Source organism: Quercus robur, chromosome 7 (assembly GCF_932294415.1).
Source record: "Quercus robur chromosome 7, dhQueRobu3.1, whole genome shotgun sequence".
Classification (NCBI taxonomy): domain Eukaryota; kingdom Viridiplantae; phylum Streptophyta; class Magnoliopsida; order Fagales; family Fagaceae; genus Quercus; species Quercus robur.
In genome coordinates this window covers 23389147-23412420 of record NC_065540.1, presented here as the reverse complement: position 1 = coordinate 23412420, position 23274 = coordinate 23389147, and the positions used below count along the sequence as shown (strand labels likewise).

Below are 23274 nucleotides of genomic sequence, written 5' to 3'. Positions count from 1 at the left end.
AAAGGCTTCCAACAGCTTCTAAAAGAAAAGTAAACTTACCAAAACCAATGAGGCTCACAAACAAGCAAACAAGGGCAAGCCCAACAAATTTCATGGAGACATCTTCATATTGAATATAAGACAAGACATAGTGCAAAAGGTACCTGAAAACCCCCAGTGCAAGGAGGACTCTACAGTTAGTATACAAGAGACAAGGATCTAAAATGCAAAGGCAAAAAGAAAAGCTCTCCACTTGTCCAATTACAAATCATGACTCCAACTGTTGTAAATAAATGCATGCATGTTTTAGGGATTATTATAACTGATGTTGAAGACCTATAATGGTTAACAAGTAACAATATAATAAAAACAAGAAAAAATTCTATTTACTTTATTAATTGATTGATGTTAATTCACTGCTAATACGATGATTAGCCTAGAAAAGTGAAAATTTTAAAATGATGTGTGAAAACCATTGGACTTAACTCATGAAGCATGATTTTTAAGCCTCTGGAAATATCTTTTGTAACATTTCATGCCTCATTAGCGAGTGAGGCTACCATAATTAGCTTCAATAAATTTTGTAACCATTTCACCTCAAAGTATATTGTCAGGGCTATGCTCCAAATCTCCTCTAAAAAGAGAACCTACTCGAACACCCGCTAAATTTTCCTAACTGGCTACACCATGAATATTTCGGATAAGAAATGGGAAATGAGGAGCAAAGATGTACCCAGATAAGCAAACTGTGTTAAGAGTGTGAGAAGAGGGCAATCCATATTCCAATGCATTATCTTCCTCATCTTTTGTAGCAGTTATTCTCCTAACAGGTGGTGAACTGGGTCTGGGAGCTGATACCATATCCTGTCAAACACAAACAACATAGATACATACCTTAATTACTAACAAAGCACCAAACCAGTAGAAAAATATGAGAAGCTTGGAATAAAACACCAAGAGAAAAAGTAGATACCTTTATAGTGTTTCCTAAATAATCACAAAAGGCCATCAAAAGGGTCATTTGCCTAGCCAATCTGCCATGGCCACTCTACAATATTACCCAAAAGCCAATCAGTTTGAATCATTAAAATGCTGATAAATACAATAGCTCTAAAGCCCATTATCCACATTATAGAGAGACAGAACATACCCAGAATAGCAAAGGGAGAAAGGCAGTGTAAAAGGGCACAGAAACAACACAGGACAACCCAGAGAACAAAGCATCAAAAAACCAATGCTGGTATTTCTGAAAAAAAAAAAAAAAAAAAAAAACCCCAAAAAAAAACCCCAAAAAAAAAATTTAACTCCAATGAAAAGCAAAAAAACATATATATACAGACAATTGAACAAGAATGATGATCTGGGTTTTCGTTTGTAGTTTCAAAAGTTGAATGAAACCTGGATCTGGAAGATGAGAGGAGTCCCAGCGATGACATGGTGAGCCACCCAAGGTTGCAGGAAAGATCGAAGCTTGCGGGTGACGTTGAGGTATGAAGATAATAAAATCCAAAAATAGTCCCTTTTTTTTTTTTTTTGTGGGGTTTTTTTTCAGGGGTGATGATTTTTGGTAGGTTGGAACTTGGAACTTTTGGCTTCGTTCGCTTCTGGTTGGCGCAGACGGTGTCACAGTGCAAGCTACGCGGTGAAGAACATTCTACGTTACCAAAAAAGGCAAAAATTTATAATAACAAAAAGAAAAAGTAAACGCAAAGTGGACGCTTGCATGTGATGGTAGTTATTTCGTATTTAGGGGAAAATAAATAAATAAATAAAAATTACACCACCTAAATTTGACAAAAAATTTTCATATAAAAAAAGGTTTGACGAAAATTTGTTTGAGTCATTTAACTTTATTTTCGTTTAATTGAATTCTTTAAAGTTTCAAGTTTACTCAATTAAAATCTCTCTATCAAATTTTGTTAAATGTTATGGTTAAGTGTTCAAAAAAAAATTTTTCTTCAAATTTATTAAAATAAAAAAAATTCAATTAATTATTGAAAAATGTATTCCAGATTTTTAAAAAAAAAAATTTAACGAGAAGTTGTTAGAGAGGTCTTAATTAAATAAACTTAAATTTTAAATGAATCAATTGAACGCAAGCAAAGTTAGAAAATTTGAATGATTTATGGTTATATATAGAGGGTGCACTTTGCATTTTTGCCTAAAAAAAATTCATATGTTTGTGAAAAATTAGATTGCACTTTATCCCCTAAGCTATAATCTTTTTACACTTACCACTTAACTATAAGAAGACGTGATTAACCCCCTAAGCTAATATTCATGTAACACTTTACATCCCTACTGTCTATTTGGCAGTTAAATTGAATGGAAAAAGTCACATACAACTTACGTCACTTACACAACTTTTTCTGTCTAACTTAATTGCCAAATAGACAATAGGGTGCAAAATAATCTAATCTATTATGGTATTCTTATAGTTTACTACACTTATTACGATATGCTGCAATTTCACATGTGGGTCATCAAGGCAACTCCTGATACACCTGTTAGCAAAACACTTGTCTGATATAGATAATTCTGTTATGTGGATTGAAAAGGAACCATATTCTTTAACACATGTGTTATTTTATGATGTATCTTTTATTTTAATTAATGAATAAAGTTGATGAGTTTCCTATAGAAAAGAAAAAAGAAAAAGATAGTAGGGTGCAAAGTGTTGCACATGCATTAGTTTATGGGAGTGATTGTGCATTCTTGTTATTCAGGAAGTAAGTGTAAACAGTGTATAGTTTATGGGGATAAAACGTATTTTACCTGCAAAATCATTCATGATGTTGAGGATATAATAAATTTTTATACCTAACTTGTTACCAAAAATCTCAAAATTCAATTAATTATTTTTTTTAGTGGTATTTTTAAGTGGCATGAATCACATTCTTATCACATTAATTTATAAAAATTTTGTAATAAAATTTGTATTGCATTTTTAGCTATTTATAAATATTATTATTTTGTAATATTTAAACAAAAGCAGTTGTTGTATTAAAAAAAAAAAAAAAAAAAGTTGTTGTGATTAAAAGGAAAAAAAGAAGAAAGAAAGCAGTTGCATCTTAAATTCTCAATTATATAAAAAAATCTAAATTCTTTCATAATTCGACTTAATTGCAAATAATAAATTGAAATTCAAGTGGTAAATCAACAACAATAATAATTTTCTGTGGTCTCATTTGTTGGAACCCACTTTCCCCTCCACTTTTTACGTATCTAAACTAAGAGTGAATAACAAATTATTGCTAGCGTGTCTGTTTATGTACAAACCCCCCATGACAAAATATGTGTTTTTTAAAAATAAAATAAAATAATTCAAGTAGAGGTATCAGGTCAAAAAAATGTATTTGAATCAAGTGGACGTCCCTTTTACGGTCACATATGATCAGAGTCATAAGTGTTTCTGGATTGGTCCTTGGAGACTTTTGTGTAAGTGGCTTTAATTTTTTTTTTTTTTTTGGGAGTTAGACTTTGTATAAGTTGTATATATTTGACCAATTTTTGTCCACTCATGATGTTTAATAAAACATAACCTAATTATTCATAGTTTTTTAAAATTATTAATAGTTTTGAATTAATAGGGAATTTGATGGCCCCACTCAAACTGTGATGTTTTCATTAGTTGCGAAAAAGTCTAGGAATACAAAAATTTTCACAATTTGTTTGCCACAACTGTAATGTGGCAAAATGTGACTAGTGAAGTAAAAATAGTTAGTCTATGTGTAAGTAATGATTAATCACTTGCAATCAGAATTATGTTAAAAAAATGTGGTAAAAAAATTTATGGTCATAGAATTATTCTTAGTTGCCAAGGTCATGAGCCAAATAAAAAACTTCGAGTTGTCAAATTCATGCACTTCTTTTATGATGGGTTAATAAAGTTATAGATATGCCATGCAAAGTATTATAATTCAATTGACATTTTATAATTATTTATAAAAGAAATGTTTGGGGTTTTGTTTGATGGGAGGGAAGTGGAAAGAAAGGAACCAAATTTCCATAATTCGGTTAGAATAATAATTAAAAAAAAAAAAAAAAAAAAAAAAAAAAAAAAAAAAAAGGAAGAAGGAGAAAGGAAATACGGAGAGAAAGGCCTTCAATGGGCCCTACCAATTTTTAATTTTTTCCCCTCCAAATCCATAAAAAAATACATATACCCTTGGAAAGTTTTGCTTTTTTCTGAAATTACTTTTATATTCTCATAAGTAATTATTAAATTATAATTTTAATGGATAAAATATAGTAAAATAATTTGTTATGAGTATTATTATTATTATTTTTTAAATTTCTTCTCTTTTTTCTCTTTTCCTCAATATCCAAACACACATGGGAAACCTTATCCTTTCCCTTTCCTCACTCTTTTCTCTTCTCTTCCCTCCTCTTCAACTATTAAATTATAAAAAAAATAATTTTATAGATACTAAAGAAAGGATGGAGAACAAGAGAAATATGAGTGAGAGTAGGCCCATTATTTGACCTCTGTTTTTCATTGTTTTGTGTGGGACTATTATTTGGCTTTTGTTTTTCGTTTTTTTGTGTGGGACTTAAGGGGATTGGGTTTTTATGTTCATGCCCTTGTAATATGACCTAGAATTTTTTTAAATAAATAATACTATACGGTTTAATTTAAAAACACACATCTTATAAAATGATGCACTAATTTTTAAATACAAAATAAAAAATAATTCAAAATTTTAATTGTTATATTATTAGTGTGACACTAATCAATTTATTAAAGTTTATTTTTTACTAAGGATTCATGATCATGGCTCCTTTGCAGAGTGTAGCTCCATTGTGAGCTTTTGCAAATATCGCAATCATGTTTCCTTTGTAGGCTTATGCTACTAGGATCCATATTCCTTGGTTTCTTCTTTGTTTGCTTTGAGTTTAGGCATATTAGATTGCGCTTGCTACATTTCTTGCTTCATGGGTTGGCTAGTAATAGCTAAGAGCTTGCAGTTTCTAGTATAGCATTTCTCGTTCAATGATCACTCACATATGTCTTCTCCCATGAAGTGACTTGCCAACATCTCATAGGAGCTGATTAGGGTGACTTAGTTGGTTTAGTTGGATGAAAAACACAATGGCTAAGAGATTAAGTTGCTGAGCTTCTGAGCTATCTAAGCTAGCAGTTAGTTGAGATTGGCTGGTGAGTTGGCATTTAGTTAGTTGTGATGGTGACAGTTACAATTAGTTAGTGCCTAGCAAATTGTAACATAATGTATAACTATAATTTATACTTGATTAGCTACTATAAAGGGCTATGGTTATTTGTAATTCATCATCTTCGGAAATAATAAGTAGAAGTACATTCTTTTCTCTCTAAGTTCTTCCTCTTCTCTCGGGGTTCTAATTCTCTAGGAGGTTTAGTTCCCTTGAAGAACTACTTTTAATCTTCTTAATTCCATAACAACCAGTGGGTTGTTATAAACATCTCTTTAGGAGATCAAGCATCTTTATGCCTTTGTGGCAGAATGCTTTCACGGTAGAATAGCTTCAATAAGATAACCAAGTAGTTTCCTACATCAATGAATTGATTGACTTCTTTCACAGTGGAATGCATGGGCAATGATGCCTTGGTCATTGATCCATCTAATGCCTTTTTTGCACACAAGCCTTGTCTTGGTTCATATTTGGTTTCTCTAGGCATGCACCTCGTGGTGTCCACCATTTTTCACCCTTTTGGTATAAATGCTTCTCCCACCAAAAGGCATCTTTAAAGGGGTCACAACAGAGTACCAAAACTAGGGTCTTTCTCCTCTCTACCAAACCACATCTCCTGAGCTTCAATAGCAACAGGTCTTGTTTTCTTTTGATGTTTATGGAGGAGCAAAACTCATCCTTTTCCTTTCTTTACTTAATGACTCATTGGCTGCACAATCTGAATCTTGGATTCCTATTCCTTGAACAATATTTTTCCTATTTTGCAACTCTCTCCCTCTTTTTCTTCTTATCTCCTCATGGAAGTATCTAGAGAAGGTTCTTGAATTCCTCTGAGCTTTCCTAGTTCTTTTATATGAAAGGGTTTGGACCCTTTCGGCCCTATTTCCCACTTTCCTTATGCAAGGGTTTTGGGTCTCTCAGATACTCACTTATCCTCATACCCAAGGTCGTTTTGTAGAAGACCCTTTGTGGGAATTTTTTTAAAAATTCTCTTTAATATATTTGGGCCATCCTTGGGCCCACTCTTCCCTTACTCAAAGGCTCTTTATTGGAGATCATTCTAAATCTCTTTCCCTATCCAGGGGTGATTAGGCCATTCTCGGGTCCCACTTGTTAGCTCATTCTAAGACATTCTGTGGTAAGACCCTTCCTTAGGTCCCTTTTTGTACTTAGTCAACTTGGTGGGGAATGGACCTAGGTGCTAACTCTCATTTTTTTTTTCCCAACCTCCAAGACTTGGTTTACCAGGCTTGGGGCCTTACTCATTGGCCCAAAGATGTGTGAAAACCTGAGTATCAACATGTATTTAATAACTTTTCATGGTTAATGGAGGATGAAAATATTATTTTGGTCCCTACATTTTGGTAGTAGTTAATTTGTTCCTTACCATTAACTTACTAACGCGAAATGCCTATGTGGAAAACGGTTTGTATAATTGACACACTTTAAGCTTAGGTGACAATAAAATAATATTAAAAATTCTTTAATTGGAATTTAAAAATGACACATCATATTCAAAAATCTAAATAACAAAAACAAATAAAATGAATAGCAAAAAACACAAAATCAGGCCTTACTTCTGCCAAATCAAGTGATCCATATAAGCCAGAAATTTCCCAAACCCATTAGTATTTAGTAGTTGAGAGCCACACCCACCCAAACCCTTAACCCTGCAACTTTTATAACTCCACTAACTATACGGTAGCCTATAGGAAACTAACATGTGACATTTACTAACTATAATATAAATTATTTACAAAAGTACATGTAGTTTTATGTACAAAAGCCTATTTTACTTGGCATATTCCTGTGTGAATGAATTTAGTGCTGAGCTAATTTTCATCTCTCAACACTCCCCTTCAAGATGGAGCAAACGTTGATGACTCTTATCTTGTTGAGCAGAAAAGAAAATTGAGGAAACTTGAGAGCCTTTATGAAAATGTTTGCCAATTAATGTTGGGTAGAAATATGGAAGGTCTTAATTGGCCCATCTTGAATCTTTTCCCTTACAAAGTGGCAATCAATATCTATGTTCTTAGTCCTTTCATGAAAGACAAGGTTGACAACTATGTGTAGAGCTTCTTGACTATCACAATACAATAGGACAGCTTGTGAATGTTCTATCTGAAAATCCTTTAGCAATGACACCAACCAAATAGCTTATGCATTGTTTTTGCCATAGTCGTATGTTCAGCTTCAGTAGAAGATCTAGATATTATTTGTTCTTTCTTTGTTTTCCATGAGACTAAGGAATATTCAATGAAAACACAATAGCCTGAGATTGATTTTCTTGTATATGGACAACTAGCCCAGTTTGAGTCAGTGAAAGGCCCACTTTTCAACTAGTTTCCTGATTTTCTTGAAAAAAAAAATTTAAAAACTTCTTTTAATTGTGGAAACACTAAAAAATTATGCTTTTCCACTGAGAGAATGGCATGAGAGATTAATATGTAACTTCTTGTACTTTTAAAGAAGTGACATAAGCCTATTTTAAAGTTGATTGTGTGATCTCATTTTTCAATAAATACGTGATTAAAGTATGTAAACTTGTGTTTTTGATTTAGTCTTTAGATTAGTTTTTCTAATATCCTTTGTCTAAACACTTGCGTTACTTTTTGAAAATTAAAAAATTAGAATGGTATTCAAAACAAGGTACTATCTTAGGATAGGCATCAAGTGTGTATGCCCAAGAGTTTTTAGAAACTAGAAGTTACAAAGAAAGAGGATTTTGAGTTGAATCCTGCAAAAACTACCGCTTGTATATGGATGGTTCCTCCTAGGAGCTTCTAAAAAATAAATGTGGCTTTGAAATCTATAAAAGACACAAATGTAGTAGGTAGTGGCTGTGTAAGCCGTGGTTGTGGAGGTCATCTAGTAGCCGCTAGTAGTGCTCCTATTCCTAAAGCAGGTGATTCACTATGGATGTTAGCCCAAAGTGTGATAGGTCTTCAGCTATATACGTTAAGATTTGGGTCTTTGCTCTCTACAAGTGAAATGTTCTAATACCCAGTTGTTATCCTTGTTGAAATTAAAGATGTGCCCATGCGCCCACTAGAAATCAGTGAGCTGTTATAAATCACTCGGGATTTGCCTAAACAATGTAAGAAGGTTACAATTTTGTCATACACACACTACGCTATGATTTTTCCCCCCATATTTTTGTCCCGCCAAATATAAGATCTTGGCTGCGTTCACACGTAATTGAATATTTGAATCTCTTTCTTTGGTTTGTATCATTTCCTTCCTTCAAGCTTAGAAATGCTTAAGGAATACCACAATTAATTAGGAAACAAAATGAACTCGACATATGTGACCAATCATATATAAAAAGCCCATGATTTCTATTTACTCTTAAAAAGTGAAAAAAAAAAAAAAAAAAAAAAAAAAAAAAAACAAAAAACTCATTACACATCGCTCCAAGTGTCTACATAAGTCATACATCACACACGGGGAACCAGACCCCATAATGATTTCTACTTTACTTTTGAAATATAAGAATAAACAATTCAAATTTTGCTTAATTTGGTATTATCTCATAATTTGAGCAAAGAGCCTTCAACTTACTTCCTTTCATGCAAGTGGGAGGGAAAAGTCCAAAAATTGAAGAAATGGAAAAAAAAAAAACATTATAATCTCTCAAAATAGATCAACCAACACCACCATGCAAACATTACTCTTGTCATCAGGATGCCAAATGAAGGTCATGGATAGGATTACCAAAGAAATCTGAAGTGAAATTTTTTGTATTAGAATTGAGATGAGCCTAAAAGATCTAAACCACCAATCCACCATACATCTACAAATCAGCAAAGAAACTCTTGAACTGCTAAAATCGGTTCCTTTAGTTGCACTTTTTCTCTTGGTACCTGAAAGATTCAAATATCAAAATCAAATACACACATAGATGCCCCCCTTTAATCAAACGGAGCCCTCTTGATCCCATTAATATATTGATATGTGATATTCCCTCAAAACAACTAATAAACAAAGGATCAAAAGGTGATAAATGATCCATAGTAATAGCATTTGAAAAGAAAATTTAGATTGATTATATGAAAAAATTGGTCATTTACAACGATCAATTACAGTGTCCATCATCTAAACAAGCTTATAAGAAAAAGTGGAGTTGTTTCAGATGCAATGAAAAAAAAACAATAAGTAGAATCCAAATTATAAACCATGCGTTGGTTACAAATTCTATTGCAAAGTCAAATGCTTATTCCTAGTGAATGAATGTTCTTGTCACTGGCTTTCAAAGCCGTCAAAAATGCATCTGTACTAATAGCAATAATTTGTTCCATATCTCAAGGTAAGATCATGGTGTAGAAAGCACAAAGAAATATTAATTTTAATTTAGTTTTATTTAATTGACAATTAGTTGTACTTTATTGTAAGTCTTAGAAGTTAATTAGGTTGTTTCACAAGGTGATTTTTAAAAATCAGACATTGGGATTTCGCAAGTCACTTAGAATTAGAATTTTCCAAGTCAAATAGAATTATAACTTTCACATAGTAATCAATATATATATTTTTTGATAAGTGACATAGTAATCTATATTGTATTCCTTTGGAGACAATTTACAATTTTGCTTTTGATTAATATAAATTTCTCTTGGAAAATTTTCAATGATCTACTATTGACTCCCGCCGATGCTAGTTGCTTACTCCTAGGTCTTCTATCTCACTTGTTATCGGCTCCAAACAACCCTGGGTGTTAACTCCTAGGTGATTTTTATTGTTTCCATTTTTCCAATTTTTGTGGCTTTAAGTTTTAGTTTTGTCCTATGTCATAGCACCTAAGCCAGTTATATTGAATCAACAAGTGGCAAGCTAACAAACACTCGTTTGGGGATTAATTGAGCTTTTTATACAGCTAAAACAATACAAGGGTACATGTAGCTTTAAACTACAGCCCCACTCATTGCCAAGTTGCCCACTAAAATGTGATTAGAACAAGATTATTCAAGGAATTTTTATTTTGTCACTTATCAAAAAAAAAAAAAATTTTATTATTTTGTCAAACTATGGTAAATAAATAGTTTTAAATATATTTTCAAATGAATTGGTTTAAAAGCATTCCAATGAAATAATCTTTGATGAAAATAATTAAGGGTTTTCTCAAAAGATGAAAGATGTGAGATATTTTTTCACATAAAATTCCTTCAAAGACAAGGTATACCTTTGTTAATATTTGGATCACTAATTTCCTCGTCCATCTTAACACTATAATGGTTGCCACAGTAGCTTGACTTTTAAACTTTTTTCCAGAACCTCAAAATAAATCAATTAAATCTCAATCCTTTAGGCATGAGGCTGGATATATAGTGGTTTTTTTTTTTTTTTTTTTTTTTTTTTTTTTTTTTTTTTTTTTTTTTGCATAAAATCATCATGAATACTATTCCAATTAGATGTTTGTGTAGTTTGAGGCATGGCCCTTTCCTCTGTGTTTGATTGAGTTAAGTAGTTCAATGTGTTTTCTGGTTTGGCTATGTTCCTCGTTTGGTCAAGGTTATCTCTCTGTTTCTTTATGTAGAATTTGAGTTATGTCATTCATTCAAAAGAACTAAAACTAATAATCAAAATCCCATTGTTGCATTAAAGAAATTCAGAGTTGATGGTTGCTCATAATACAAAGAAAATATTGCAACATCTTATATATATATATATATATATATATTTGATAGGTAAGTTACACATGCATCAGCTAGGTGTTAAGCCCCTATCTCAACTTCCACCTACTCCATCAAATATATATTTATACAAGTTAAAAGATAGAAGTTTGCAATAAAATGTAGCATTTTGACATTAATTTTTTTAAAATAAAAAACAACTACATAGTGATGGCAACAAATTGAACAATGAAGGAAATGCAACCCATTTGACCAATGCTCTTAAATAATCTGAAGAAAATGACCATAATCCCCCAAAAATATTGACTCAAGAAAATGCCCCAATCATGAGTTGTCAGAAAAAAAATATCTCATGGATTTAATTATTGTCAACATACACACCACATTTAATACACAACCATTTGAATCATCCAACAATAATTATATTTACTGAATTCTCTACAGGTTTAACATCATTGTATAGACATATTATGAGAGAGAGAGAGAGAGATTCACACCTTGAACTTATGTTCATGTGCTATACTACCAAGAAACTTTAAGTTGTGGGAAAATGCTACAAGACAAAGACATATATTAAAAAACTTGGTATAGTGATTAATAGCTGCTAGTCCAGAAAAAGAAGAGTGAGGATAAAGAAGAGGGATACCAATAACAAAATTTACAACTTTCACTAAAAATATGACATGTACTGGTACTAATTATCAACGCAACTTTATACTTATATAGGCAATGGATACACCAAAATGAGAGTGTCAGCATTTGAGGCATTCCCATTATTGATAGGTTCATTAACAAAAAAGAAAAACTATATGGTGAAAATTCAACTAATACATCTGCAAATAATTTTCTTTATTAGTAATTTACATGTGCACTTGGTCTTATAATAGATACACCTTACTTATATAGGCAATAGATACAACCAAATGAAAGAGACACATAATTTTTTATTTTTTATTTGAAAAAAGATAGTGATTGCACATGTACCCATAATCTTAAATCGACAACCTCACCCATCACTTTTCTTTTATAAAAGTAGTGCTCACTCACCAAACAAACAACTGTGGCGTTGTAGAGCACATTACAGGAATAATAAAATTATTGAGAAAAAAAAAATGGGACTTGGGACTTTACTAGTGTTAACACTTATTGCTTCAAGCACCACTTTGTTTCTATGGATCCAATACGCCAAAGAGTGTGGGAAAAGATGATAGCAATAGAGTTCCCAATTCCCACTAGCCATTTAGCTTCTATGAGAATAGATTCCATGCATTCAGTCTTATGAACAAACTTAGTAATCCCAATACTTTTCAACTGAAAATCATCTTCCATTGGCAATCTCTCCCAAGTTTCCAACAATTAGTTGCTTGAGTAGTCTTATGATGAAATATGTTATGTCAGTTCTTTTCTAGTAAGACCTAACATGGATTTATTATGTCAAAAATAAGGAAATATCACCAGTAGAACCAAAATCTCAAAAAACACCTATCTCAAATTTTTTGGCAAAGAAAATTAAGATAAATAACATCTACAAGGCATATCACTTATCTTATGTTTTAAATCTCTTTTGCTCATTAGACAACGTTCATAAGTTACAAGAATTTCATTTATCTTGTCCAAAATAATGGAACATCAAAAAATATCTTAACTTAACAAGATTGGTTGGCACTTGTCAAGCAGACCAAATATCTTTTTGGATTAAAAGAATCAAATTAATGTCTCAGTTTTGAATTCAAAGCGTGAAATTACTCTTAGTACTTCAAAGCTAGAAGCACTTTCAAAGATGACATCTTGAACATAACGTAAATGAGTTACCCACCTTTTAAGATGTAGAAGTGTAATATCTTGATGACCTGAACATAGGTATAGTCCATTGTAATAGCTGCTCCACATTCTTAGTCAAACATAAAAATAAATAAAGATTTGAAACAATTAATCATTACAAATGGATTTAACTTTCTAAATCATAACTGACAGAATAATAAAATTTTAGTTCATGAAATAGCAGAGGAGCTTACTTTTCACTGTACAATGCAACATGTCTCCTTCTTAAGTGATGAAGTTGACCTAGGAAACAAAAAGGGAAAAAGGTATGGATTTTTGTAGATATCAGATGCTATCAAATGGAAGGCAAAATTGGTTAAAGAGATTAGTAAAGTAGGGCATCAGCAAAACAACTTCTGTACAGTAATGCCTCAGAGGTTTGAAACTCCCTTGAACCAAAAAAGAAGCAACAGAAATAATTCTTTAGGCGAATAGGCCCTTTCAAGATTTTATCACAATAAGCATTACATGATCCAGCATGCCTTTATAGATTTAAAGCATTTTAATGTCTAAAAGTTGAACTTGAAACACCTAATCTATTTAATATTAAATTTAATATCATAAACGCAGAATACATTAAAAAACAACGATATAACTTGAAAAAATATATATAATTGCACAGAACATTAAAATCTCATTCATGTCTGGCTTTTAACTAGTAAAGGATATGATTCTTAATTGTTGTAGGAAATTTCTCAAAAGTTACATTTTCTTATGCTTTCTATCCAAATCTAAAAGTTCTCAACAGTAAAACCACATTAGAAAAGATAGACAATGGAGAAGAATAGTAAGCATAGGAGCAATGAGATTAATAAAAAAAAAGTAATTTTAATTAGAAGATCAATAGGAGCAATGAGATCAATAAAAAAAAAGTACTTTTAGTTAGAAGATCAAGGTTTGGCTGCAAGCAAATTCAGGTTTAAATGCACGCTTTTGTTGTACTTGGTTTGACAATGTAGAAAAGAAGTACACAAAAATTCATAAGGAGAACTATAGATAAGCGTTATAGAACCCCACAATTATGGCTATCATAAAAAATAAAGAAATTTCCAATTAACATAAGACTATTCAGTAACAAAATTTTGACTCTTCTCAGAAGGAGGATAGTCTCATTAGATTTGACATTGCCACTGAATACATGAGCATTTCTTTGAAGCCAAACATAATAAAACATTATAGACCAAGCAAGTTTGCTTATGATGCATATAAAACTTTTACCCTTCAACTTATCTATATCCCACAGAACCACTTAATGAATGCTAATATATACCTGGTAATTTGTTAGACACCATGACTTGACTTTCTCCCAAAGCCTCTTTGGGAAAGGATACTCAAACTCAACGTACAAGTGATGATTCCTACTTGCAAGGTAGATCCTGCAGAAGACGCATAACATGTCACCTTCATCATTTTAATAGCCTATCTCATGTGGAATGTCTACTTCTCTAAGCAAGACAACAAAATAATAAAGGAATGTTAGGAATAATATATGAATGCCAGATCAATTTCTACCACTTCACTTCAGGAAATCTGGTCCATATTTACTCCCAATCTGATTTACAGCAGATGAACAGACTGCAAAGTTTAGCAGTTTCTTCTAAATATGATTTAATCTCACTATGTACTACTCACAACATGCTCAATGCATTATTTATTATTCTTTAATTAGAAGGAAAAATGCAACTGCACCTTAAACGGAATCAAACATTGAAGGAAATTAAACAATTACATACCAAATGCTGTTAAAAAGGAAGAAGAATGAATATGATAATAATAATAATAATAATAATAACTAAACAAATGAAATCAGGATAGCTTTCTTTGCTTCGTAATACAGTGATACTCTACATACCATAACCCCACATTCATATATTAAAACAGAAGATTGGAAAAATAGTAAGAGATCTTATTAAGTCTATTCCTTCAAGTAGTTGACTTACAGCTCACCCAACTTCTATATATAACCTCAATATCATCTTGAATTTTCATTCATGTTGAACTCAAGTATTTCGGTTTTTGGTCAAAAAGTAACAATGTACAGATTCAGCATACATAGCAAATGCATATTATAAAAACCATCTTAGATTCCAGTACATTTCAATATTAAGCATTGCATTCACCAAAGCAACAAAAAATGGACATGAAAAAACAAAAGCCAAATTGAATAACATGAAATTAAGAAAGGGAGAAATCAGGCCTTACTGTCAACAACAGAGGTCTTGAGCTGTTTCAAAACATTGAAGGTAAGCTTACTTGGCACATGATTATGCTCCAACGAGGCCAAACAACTGCATTACAATAAATAAATTAAAACAATCAAAATTTATTTTATAGATCATAGTTACAATTAAATTCATGATTTCCCAATAAATGGAGAGAGAGAGAGAGGCACCCAAAGAATGGTCTACCGTGTCTACGAGGATATTCTCTAACATCATAATTATGTGGTGTTTGGAAAATGAAGAAGAGATTGAATAAGAGAAGAGCTCCATCTCCAAGGGTTAGAGCTCCGCCCTCTGATGGGCTTTGCCGTCAGAGACAAATTCTTCTTCGCTTTTGGAGTCCTGTTCCAGCAAGTATGTAATTTCTTCCATTGTTTTTTTTTTTTTTTTGGATAAGTTTCTTCCATTGTTAAGAACCCTGTGATCTGAATCTGAAGCATAAGAAGTGGAGGAAACAGGTAGCAAAGGCGGGAGCTCAGTGTCATTCGGAATCGAGGAAGACCCACAACCATTCATAGCACACGGAAGCGGCAAGCAAGTAACATCTGAATTCTGAGGATAGCAGGTGCATTCTACATTGACCCCCAACCATTTTATCAAATCAGTGTGTTTTCCAGTTAAGTCATAAGATCTTTGTATAACCTCAACTTCAATGTGATTCTGTTCAGATAGATTTCGTTTATTCGATTTCTCAAAGGATATAGACAATAACCACAGTTCCTCTTCTGTCCAATCTTTATAGAAATTTGAATTTACTTGTTTACACCCATTGATGTACATGCGAACATCACAAATGTTGGGCATACGTTCCTCTCCTGTTCGAAAAGCAATACAGATGGCTAATTTAGAAAACTTTTTACAAACCCAGAAGGATATAGAATTTCCAAAAGTCTGATGGTTGAATTTTAAGTACTTTGGAATCTCTGTTACTGGTAGTGTAAGATAGTACACAACTTCATAATCATGTTTAGATTCAGATTCAGATTCAGAGTCATGAAAGGGATCCATTGATATGTTGCTTCTTGCACCTTCATGGACTCTCCAAACTTGGTAATTTGGAAAAATCCCTAAAACTTCTCCAACCTGTTTACATTAAGCAAATACAGGAAATTTAAGTAAAAAAAAAAAAAAAAGTATTACCTAAACATAAAGGGAGAGGGAGAGAGACCTCACCTGAATTAATAATCTGCTTGATGATTGTGGATCCAACGACGGGCATTTCCTTACATGCGCTTCTTTTACAGATTGTGGAAGCATTGGAATTTCCCGAAGCTGCTTACAATTTTTTATACTAATATATTGTAATCTAGCTAATCCGCTAATGCTTTGGGGAATACTAATAAAATTGGAATCTAATATATAAAGATGGCTCAATAGGGGGAAGTATTGAAAATCTAATTCAGTTATAACTCCATCCCAAGAGTCGAGCCACAGACTTTCCAAGCTCAGAAAGCCATCAAAGGAATTGGCAGTGGGAATATCTATTTCCTCGAGCAGTTGCAATTTATTGCGGCTATGCAGAATATTCCAAAGGTTTTCATTGTTATATAGCACTAACTCGAAAAGCCCTTTGGTGAGATGCGTGAACGAGGAAGGCCATTCTCTAATAACAGTATTAGTCATATATAAATTCTGCAAATATTTCATTTCTGGGTGAATATCAGGAAACTTCTCAAGCCTTCCGCAGTTTTTTAGATCCAAGATTTCAAGGGATCTCAGCTGGAGGCGGCTTGGAAGAATCTCAAGTTTTATGCAGCTTTCGAGGTACCACGATTTAAGCTTATCAAGATCTCCAACTGACTCATGAACCTCTATTAAGTTTTTACAATGAGAAATGGCCAATATCTCTAAGTTTGGGGCACAAATAGCAGGAAACTTCTCAAGCCTTCTGCAGTACGTTAGCCGAAAATATTTAAGGGATCTTAGCACGAGGAGGCTTGGAAGAATCTTAAGGTTTCGGCAGTTTGTGAGGTCCCACCTTTCAAGCTTATCAAGATATCCAAACGACTCATGAACCTCTATTAAATTTACACAGCCACGCATGTCCAAATTCTTTAAGTTTGGGGCGCATAATAAGGAGGGTAATTTTGTAATGAATTTACACCCATCGAGATTGACATTTTTCAACGCTTCAAATGCGCGGCCCTACAGGGAAAAAAAAAATTTATTTCCACAAATTTTAAAAATAACATTTAAAGAAATCAAAATTCATCATTTCAAAAAAATAAATAAAAAATAAAAAAATCATATATACTAATACTCATACCTGTTTTAATACTTTCTCCCATCTAATCCGACTATTCGGCATATTTAGCACAACAAGATTGTGAGGGCAAAATTTTAATGGCAAGGGAAAATCATATTTTGACCACTGAAGCAATCTTAACTCGTTGGGGAGATATTTAAGCGCTTTAGAAATTCGTACATTCTCAACTAAGAGAAATTTGAGATTTCTCATATTTTTGAAAGCATTAGCTTGCAATTTCACCAATCTTGGTATAGGTGAGTTCCACATTATGCCTCGAATTTTATTCGACCCCTAGATAGGACAAAGAATTAGTTGCACTTCATAATAGAATTTGACAAAAGTATAACAATTTTAAAACTTTAAATGAAACATATTTGATAAAATTATATTTTCTGCGATATTGAACAGGGAAAAACAATCAATGAAAAGTATTTGGGAAAAAAAGGTGGAGCAAAAGAATTTATACCATGTTTTCAGTCAGCAATTTATAAGCATCCTCATAACACCATATCCTGCTACGATTTTCAAGCTCTTCAGATTCTTGTTCAATGATTTCTCTACCCATTTGTTGTAGCAAGTCATGCATCCGCAATATGCCCCATATGTCAACAGTTATGAGACACTTTTCAATAAGTTTATTAATACCCAAACTTGAAGATAATTTGCAAGCATCTAATATATTCACAACTTCATCCATTTTAAATCCCTTAAAAAAACATGCAATATCAAGAAAAATATCCCTTTCTCCTTTTTCCAATCCATCATAACTTATCTTGAGTTTATTAATAATTTCTCCATGTGGAATCTTCTTATACTTTTCGATTGCACATGTCCAGTGATCTATACTTTTGCCATACAAATCAGAACCCATTATTACTAGAGCTAATGGAAGGCCATCGACATAAGACATAATTTGCTCTACAAGATTTGAATATCCTTGCTTAGGATTATTGTTTCCAAAGGCGTGCATATTGAAAAGAACACGAGCATCGCGTGGATTCATTTTTTGAACCTCATAAGTTCTTATTTGAGGATCTCTTCCAAGATTGGGTAGAACGTTTCTGTCTCTTGTTGTTATGATGACTCTACTTCCTGAAGCAAGCCAGTTACAATATCCAAGCAACTTTTCTATCTCTTTTGATTGATCCACATCATCAAGAATTAAAAGAACTTTCTTATTGCAGAACCTTTCTTTTATCATAGTGATTCCTTCAAGTACACTACTCACCTTAACAAATCTACTTCGTAAGATCTTAGAAAGTAGTGTCTCTTGTAATTGGATAATGCCAGCATCTGTCTTTGAATTTTCTCTAACGTTTTCTAGAAAGCAGCTTCCTTCAAAACGATCATTAATTCTATTATAAACGGCTTTTGAGATTGTAGTCTTACCCACTCCCCCAAGACCATAGATTCCTACCATGAAAACACCATTGGACTCCACATCTAAAAGCGATTCTATGGCTTTTGCTTGAGAATCTACTTCAACTGGATATTTAGCAATAGGTAATTTTATGTGAATTGATTTAATAATTGATATCTCTTCAATAATTCTTTGGATAAATTCAAATTCATACTCACTGCAACAACAAAATCACAAAGCATTAAAAACCAATAATGAGTTGTAGTCAAAGTAAATATAAATATGTAGATCAACTCTGTTAAATATATCCAATTTTGTGCATTAAAAAATTGACATATTTCTAATTAAAGTAAATGGTATATAATTTAAAGGACTGATTGATAATTATCATTAACTTTAACACATTCATTATTTTTTTGTTAGAAAATTAGAGTTGGGCTTTTAGCAAAAAATTGCACGGAAACTCCCTTTGGTGAGGAAACAAACTTATTGGGAAACTCACTTACAATAGTTTAACAAAATGAGATTAATAAATTTTGGAAAAATTGTCTAAGAATTAAATGAGAGAAACTCTTAATTGTTAATATTATCCGATTAAATTCTTCTATTTCTACCATTTAATAGGGGAAAAAAAAGAATATATTCAAATTTTGACATTTAACAGCCATAACAAAGCCATTAAAAGTTTATAATTAATTAAATAATACAAGGGTAGTCATAGTCGATAAAATTATCTGAGTTAAAATTCTTTTGCTTGTGCCATCAAGTAGTAAAAGATATGATCTTAAAAAAAAAAAAAAAAAAAACAAACAAACAAACTTATGTACAATAACTTAGTTTCAACAATTTATATACAATAACTTAGGTACAGTACATAAGGTTCTCAATAGAATTGAAACCCTTACTGCATTGAGCAATAAAACACAAATAACATCTTCTTTTTCAAGGATAACTAATAATAAGGTGCTTGAATTCTATTGGAGAACTTGTAATATTGTACCTTATCTAGGTTTTTCCTTAAAATATACTTTCATAATTCCGCATTTAGTAGTCATAATAAAACAAGTAAAAGTTTATAACAAATAAAAGAACATAGAGTCTCACTAATTGATAACATTATCTGAGTCAAAATTATTCCATTGCTATCAATATCATCGACGTTTATAGCTTAACTACAAAGGAAGTAAAAAAAGGGATATATATAAAATACTTTCATAATTTGGCATTTAGTGGGAATACCAAAACCATTAAAAATTTGTAACTCATAAATCACACAAGAGTAGGTATTAGTCAAATACATACCCATTTTTGTATTCATATCCAGCCAATTTAGTTACTTCAGTTAAAGCTTCCTTCCATCTCTTAACCTTCTCCATGTTGTCTTTGAATTTTTTCTCATGGTTATCTAGTGCTATCCCAAACTTTCCCTCATTGTTTCTAACTTCAGATGGAGTCACTTTGTAGAAAATTGGATAAACCTTTCGGATCCGTCCAGTATTTTTACACTCAAGAATCTTGACAAGTTCATCCAAACACCAAGAAGAAGATGCATAATTTTCAGACAATACAACGATCGAAATCATTGACAGTTCAATGGTTTTAAGAAGTTCCTTTGAAATTTCCTCTCCCCTCTCAAGATTGATATCAAAGAAGGTGTTTAAGCCATAGTTACACAAAGCGTTGTATAAATTTCCGGTAAAACCATAACGTGTGTCTACACCTCGAAAACTCAAGAAGATATCATGGCTCCATTGGCAAGTGGAAGAAGAAAAGAAGGTTAATTCTTCTCTTGTTGGGAAAGCCATCAGCATGATCTGTTCACTGAAGATTGAAAAAGATCTAAAAAGAGGAGTAGAAGAAGAAAAGAAATATCAAATTAAGATGTAATGAAATGGGAATTATAGGAGATGAGTGAATGCGTGCAATTTGAAAGGTTTTGAATGTGATTGAGAGAAATAGTTAAAGGAATGATGATTTTCAAGAAAGCGTGCTAGAATAGAATCGAACTGGAAATTTAGAATTGATTGGGAAAAAAGAGAGTCTGGTCCTCACAGAGAAAAAGATGGCGATAGTAGATCCTAATAGATACTGAAACAGGCATTTAAGATATCAAAAGTAGCACCGAACAATGGTGCAGTCAATAAAGTGTTACCGCACTCATGAGTCATGACTTACCTTTGCTATAGTTACCTTTTATTAATGTGTATTTTTAGGATACATATTAATTTTTATTTTTTTAAAAAAAATTTTTAAAAATTAAAAAAATAATGACAGTTTTTTCAAATTTTAAAAGAATATTTTTAAAAATAAAAAATTTAATATGTGTCCTAAAGACACACATTAACTGAACCCATAAAATAGAGGTCCGTCCCTCTTCTACGAAGTTTCTGCAATGCAAATTCTCCAAAGAGGCTGTCCCCACACGTTTTCGATTTTCCAAAAAAGCAAGAAAGTGGGACTCGATTTTCCATCAAACTTTCCTCCCTTTTCTGACCACGCACATGCCACAGGCATTTAAGATATCAAAAGTAGCACCAAACGGGGGGCCTAGTGTTACCCACTCATGAGTCATGACTTACCTTTTGCTATAGTCAATAAAAATAGAGGTCCGTCCCTCTTCTGCGAAGTTTCTGCGATGCAAATTCTCCAAAGAGGCTGTCCCCACACGTTTTCGATTTTCCAAAAAAGCAAGAAAGTGGGACTCGATTTTCCATCAAACTTTCCTTCCCTTTTCTGACCACGCACATGCCACAGGCATTTAAGATATCAAAAGTAGCACCAAACGGGGGGCCTAGTGTTACCACACTCATGAGTCATGACTTACCTTTGCTATAGTCAATAAAAATAGAGGTCCGTCCCTCTTCTGCGAAGTTTCTGCGATGCAAATTCTCCAAAGAGGCTGTCCCCACACGTTTTCGATTTTCCAAAAAAGCAAGAAAGTGGGGGAATCCATTTTCCATAAAGAGGAGAAAGTGGGACTCGATTTCCATTAAACTTTCCTTCCTTTTCTGACAACGCACATGCCACCATATCTTTGTGCTTCTTTCCCACGCGTTAATGATGATAAATATCAAGCACCATGGTTCATGATTGGGTGGGTGGCATTGGTTTTAATGTTTAACTGACAAAAAAGTTTTCTTTTTCCGTAATCAACTCTTCACAAGATGTTTCTCAAAAAAAAAAAAAAACTCTTCACAAGATAACGTTGCTCGTATTATTATACCATAAATTATTTTTATACTAATATAGTTGTAAGAATATATAATATAACAAACCAAAGTTTGAAGATAAAAGAATTCTTGAGAAAAAGTGAAAAACTAATAGCCAAGACACTAATGGGTTATGTGGGGCCAGAAAATTTGTGACTCTGACCCACTTTACATTAGGGTCCAAGGCTTAAGCCGAGGAGAACTATTGCCGAGGACGCATAATGAAAGTCAAAAAAGGCCTAAGGATATGGTCGAGAATGATCTTATACTCGGCACCCCATAGAACGCCCAAAGGAAAGGACGAACTCAGTGCAGGAACGGGCCAAGTAAAAAAGTTGTCAATACTGTAATAAAGAACTCTGCGTTTGACAGGTCCATACTCTTCACCATGCTATTCAGCTTTACAACCACCCCCAACCACTCTAGGTATGGGCTGATAAGACAAGTCTCCACCCCAGAAAGTGGAACTTACACGTGGACACTGGAAGGAGGGTAAATGCTAATATAAAAGGGAAAGAGAACCAATGGAGAGGGGGGTCTCCCAGATCAGGAAGTCCTAAAAAGGAGAACAAGAAGAACACTAAGCTCCTCGGATGAAGTCTGAGGACCGGAATCACTCAGGCCGCCCTCGTGTAAATTTTCATAAAAACCATGAATAACCGCTGTCCGGTGACCAAGACCTAACCTTTCAAACCCACGCTCTACAAATCATATTGTTTAGGCCCATAACGTGCGAACCCAACATTATTTTGTGGGTCGTTACGAATTGTGTCCCTACAGGTTACAACTTAATTTTTTTTTTATTAATTGAACTAATTGAAACCTACCATTATCATTTTTTATCTTTAAATACTTTTATCTTTCAAAGTAGGAGGAGAAAGGAAGAAAAGAGAAATAAAAAGAAAGATAGTAATTCCCCATTTGGTTACCATGGAAGAAAAGAAAAGTGTCGAAACTATTTTCCTTTAAGAGACAATAGTTTTAAAAAAATGGAGCCCACATAAATAACATATTATTATATGAAATTACATATTTATATTTACAATGGTCATACCCGTCAAATGACTGTAATTGCCTTTTAAATTGCAGTATTCTTAGAGGTTTCAATGTGACAATAGTCACAATACAAAACTATTAAGATTTTCTAAACTACACTCCTTACAACCAGCGCTCAAATTCAGAGAAAAGTTTGACCTTGTCATGAATAATGTTTCACATTGCAATATCCCAAGGAAAAAAAAAAAAATTATATATGAATATTGTTCTCATAACAGTGAAAGTTTTCTTCTTTGATGTTTATAAAAAAAAAAAAAAAAAAAAGTGCACAAAATTAGTTGTAAATATATTTGAAAATTTCCCGTAATTATTCTTTTTCTCAGCATTTTCTAAGTTTAAAGACCTTCTAGAGATAACTTAGAGGCTGCTCATCTCCTAGTTTTGAGATGGATCATGGAGCTAAATAGTAAGATGATGAAAAAGAAAAAGAAAAAAAGGGAAGAACCATGTTTTACATTATCTGGTAGAATAGACATTAAAAAACGATCATCTAATTTTTTTTTTTAAAGGCTAAGGTATAAATGCAGATGCAATGTTATCCACATAAACCCACCAACTTTCATTTACCCTACTGGAT

At 32.6% G+C, this 23274-nt stretch overlaps 2 protein-coding genes across 16 annotated transcripts in view; both read right to left on the bottom strand.

Moving 5' to 3' along the window:
* LOC126692837 (lipid phosphate phosphatase delta-like) overlaps positions 1 to 1491 on the bottom strand; it is a 74020-nt gene extending 72529 nt beyond the window's left edge. The window contains exons 1-5 of the mRNA XM_050388636.1: positions 1378 to 1491; positions 1130 to 1225; positions 953 to 1027; positions 713 to 843; positions 40 to 143 (exon numbers count right to left, since the gene is read on the bottom strand). Of these exons, the coding sequence (XP_050244593.1) occupies positions 40 to 143; positions 713 to 843; positions 953 to 1000 (283 nt within the window). The 5' untranslated portion in view covers positions 1001 to 1027; positions 1130 to 1225; positions 1378 to 1491. The remainder of the gene's footprint in view (positions 1 to 39; positions 144 to 712; positions 844 to 952; positions 1028 to 1129; positions 1226 to 1377) is intronic.
* A 7158-nt stretch (positions 1492 to 8649) lies between these two features.
* Positions 8650 to 20596, bottom strand: LOC126692833 (disease resistance protein RUN1-like). 15 transcript variants are annotated; one of them, XM_050388623.1, is made up of 13 exons: positions 19735 to 20596; positions 17539 to 18649; positions 17091 to 17363; positions 15998 to 16969; positions 15738 to 15907; positions 14995 to 15639; positions 14805 to 14890; positions 14115 to 14154; positions 13873 to 13978; positions 12797 to 12845; positions 12598 to 12672; positions 11279 to 11334; positions 8650 to 9017 (listed from the first exon to the last, which is right to left on the bottom strand). In XM_050388623.1, the coding sequence occupies exons 1-6, from the start codon at positions 20241 to 20243 to the stop codon at positions 15612 to 15614; spliced, it is 3063 nt and encodes a 1020-aa protein (XP_050244580.1). In that variant the 5' UTR covers positions 20244 to 20596; the 3' UTR covers positions 8650 to 9017; positions 11279 to 11334; positions 12598 to 12672; positions 12797 to 12845; positions 13873 to 13978; positions 14115 to 14154; positions 14805 to 14890; positions 14995 to 15611. The 15 variants fall into 15 exon arrangements, with proteins under 15 accessions (XP_050244580.1, XP_050244577.1, XP_050244584.1 ...); XM_050388620.1 differs by lacking the exon at positions 14115 to 14154; XM_050388627.1 differs by lacking the exon at positions 14115 to 14154 and having other exon boundaries at positions 12598 to 12660.
* Positions 20597 to 23274: the final 2678 nt, after the last annotated feature.

What these genes read in the sequence shown, in the direction of transcription:
- LOC126692833 (XM_050388623.1), bottom strand. Translation starts at nt 20,243, where the DNA reads ATGCTGATGGCTTTCCCAACAAGAGAAGAATTAACCTTCTTTTCTTCT. An exon ending in AATTGCTGACTGAAAACATG is followed by an intron (nt 17,364 to 17,538) that starts GTATAAATTCTT and finishes TGTCCTATCTAG; the next exon opens with GGGTCGAATAAAATTCGAGG. An exon ending in CAAGCAGATTATTAATTCAG is followed by an intron (nt 15,908 to 15,997) that starts GTGAGGTCTCTC and finishes TAATGTAAACAG; the next exon opens with GTTGGAGAAGTTTTAGGGAT.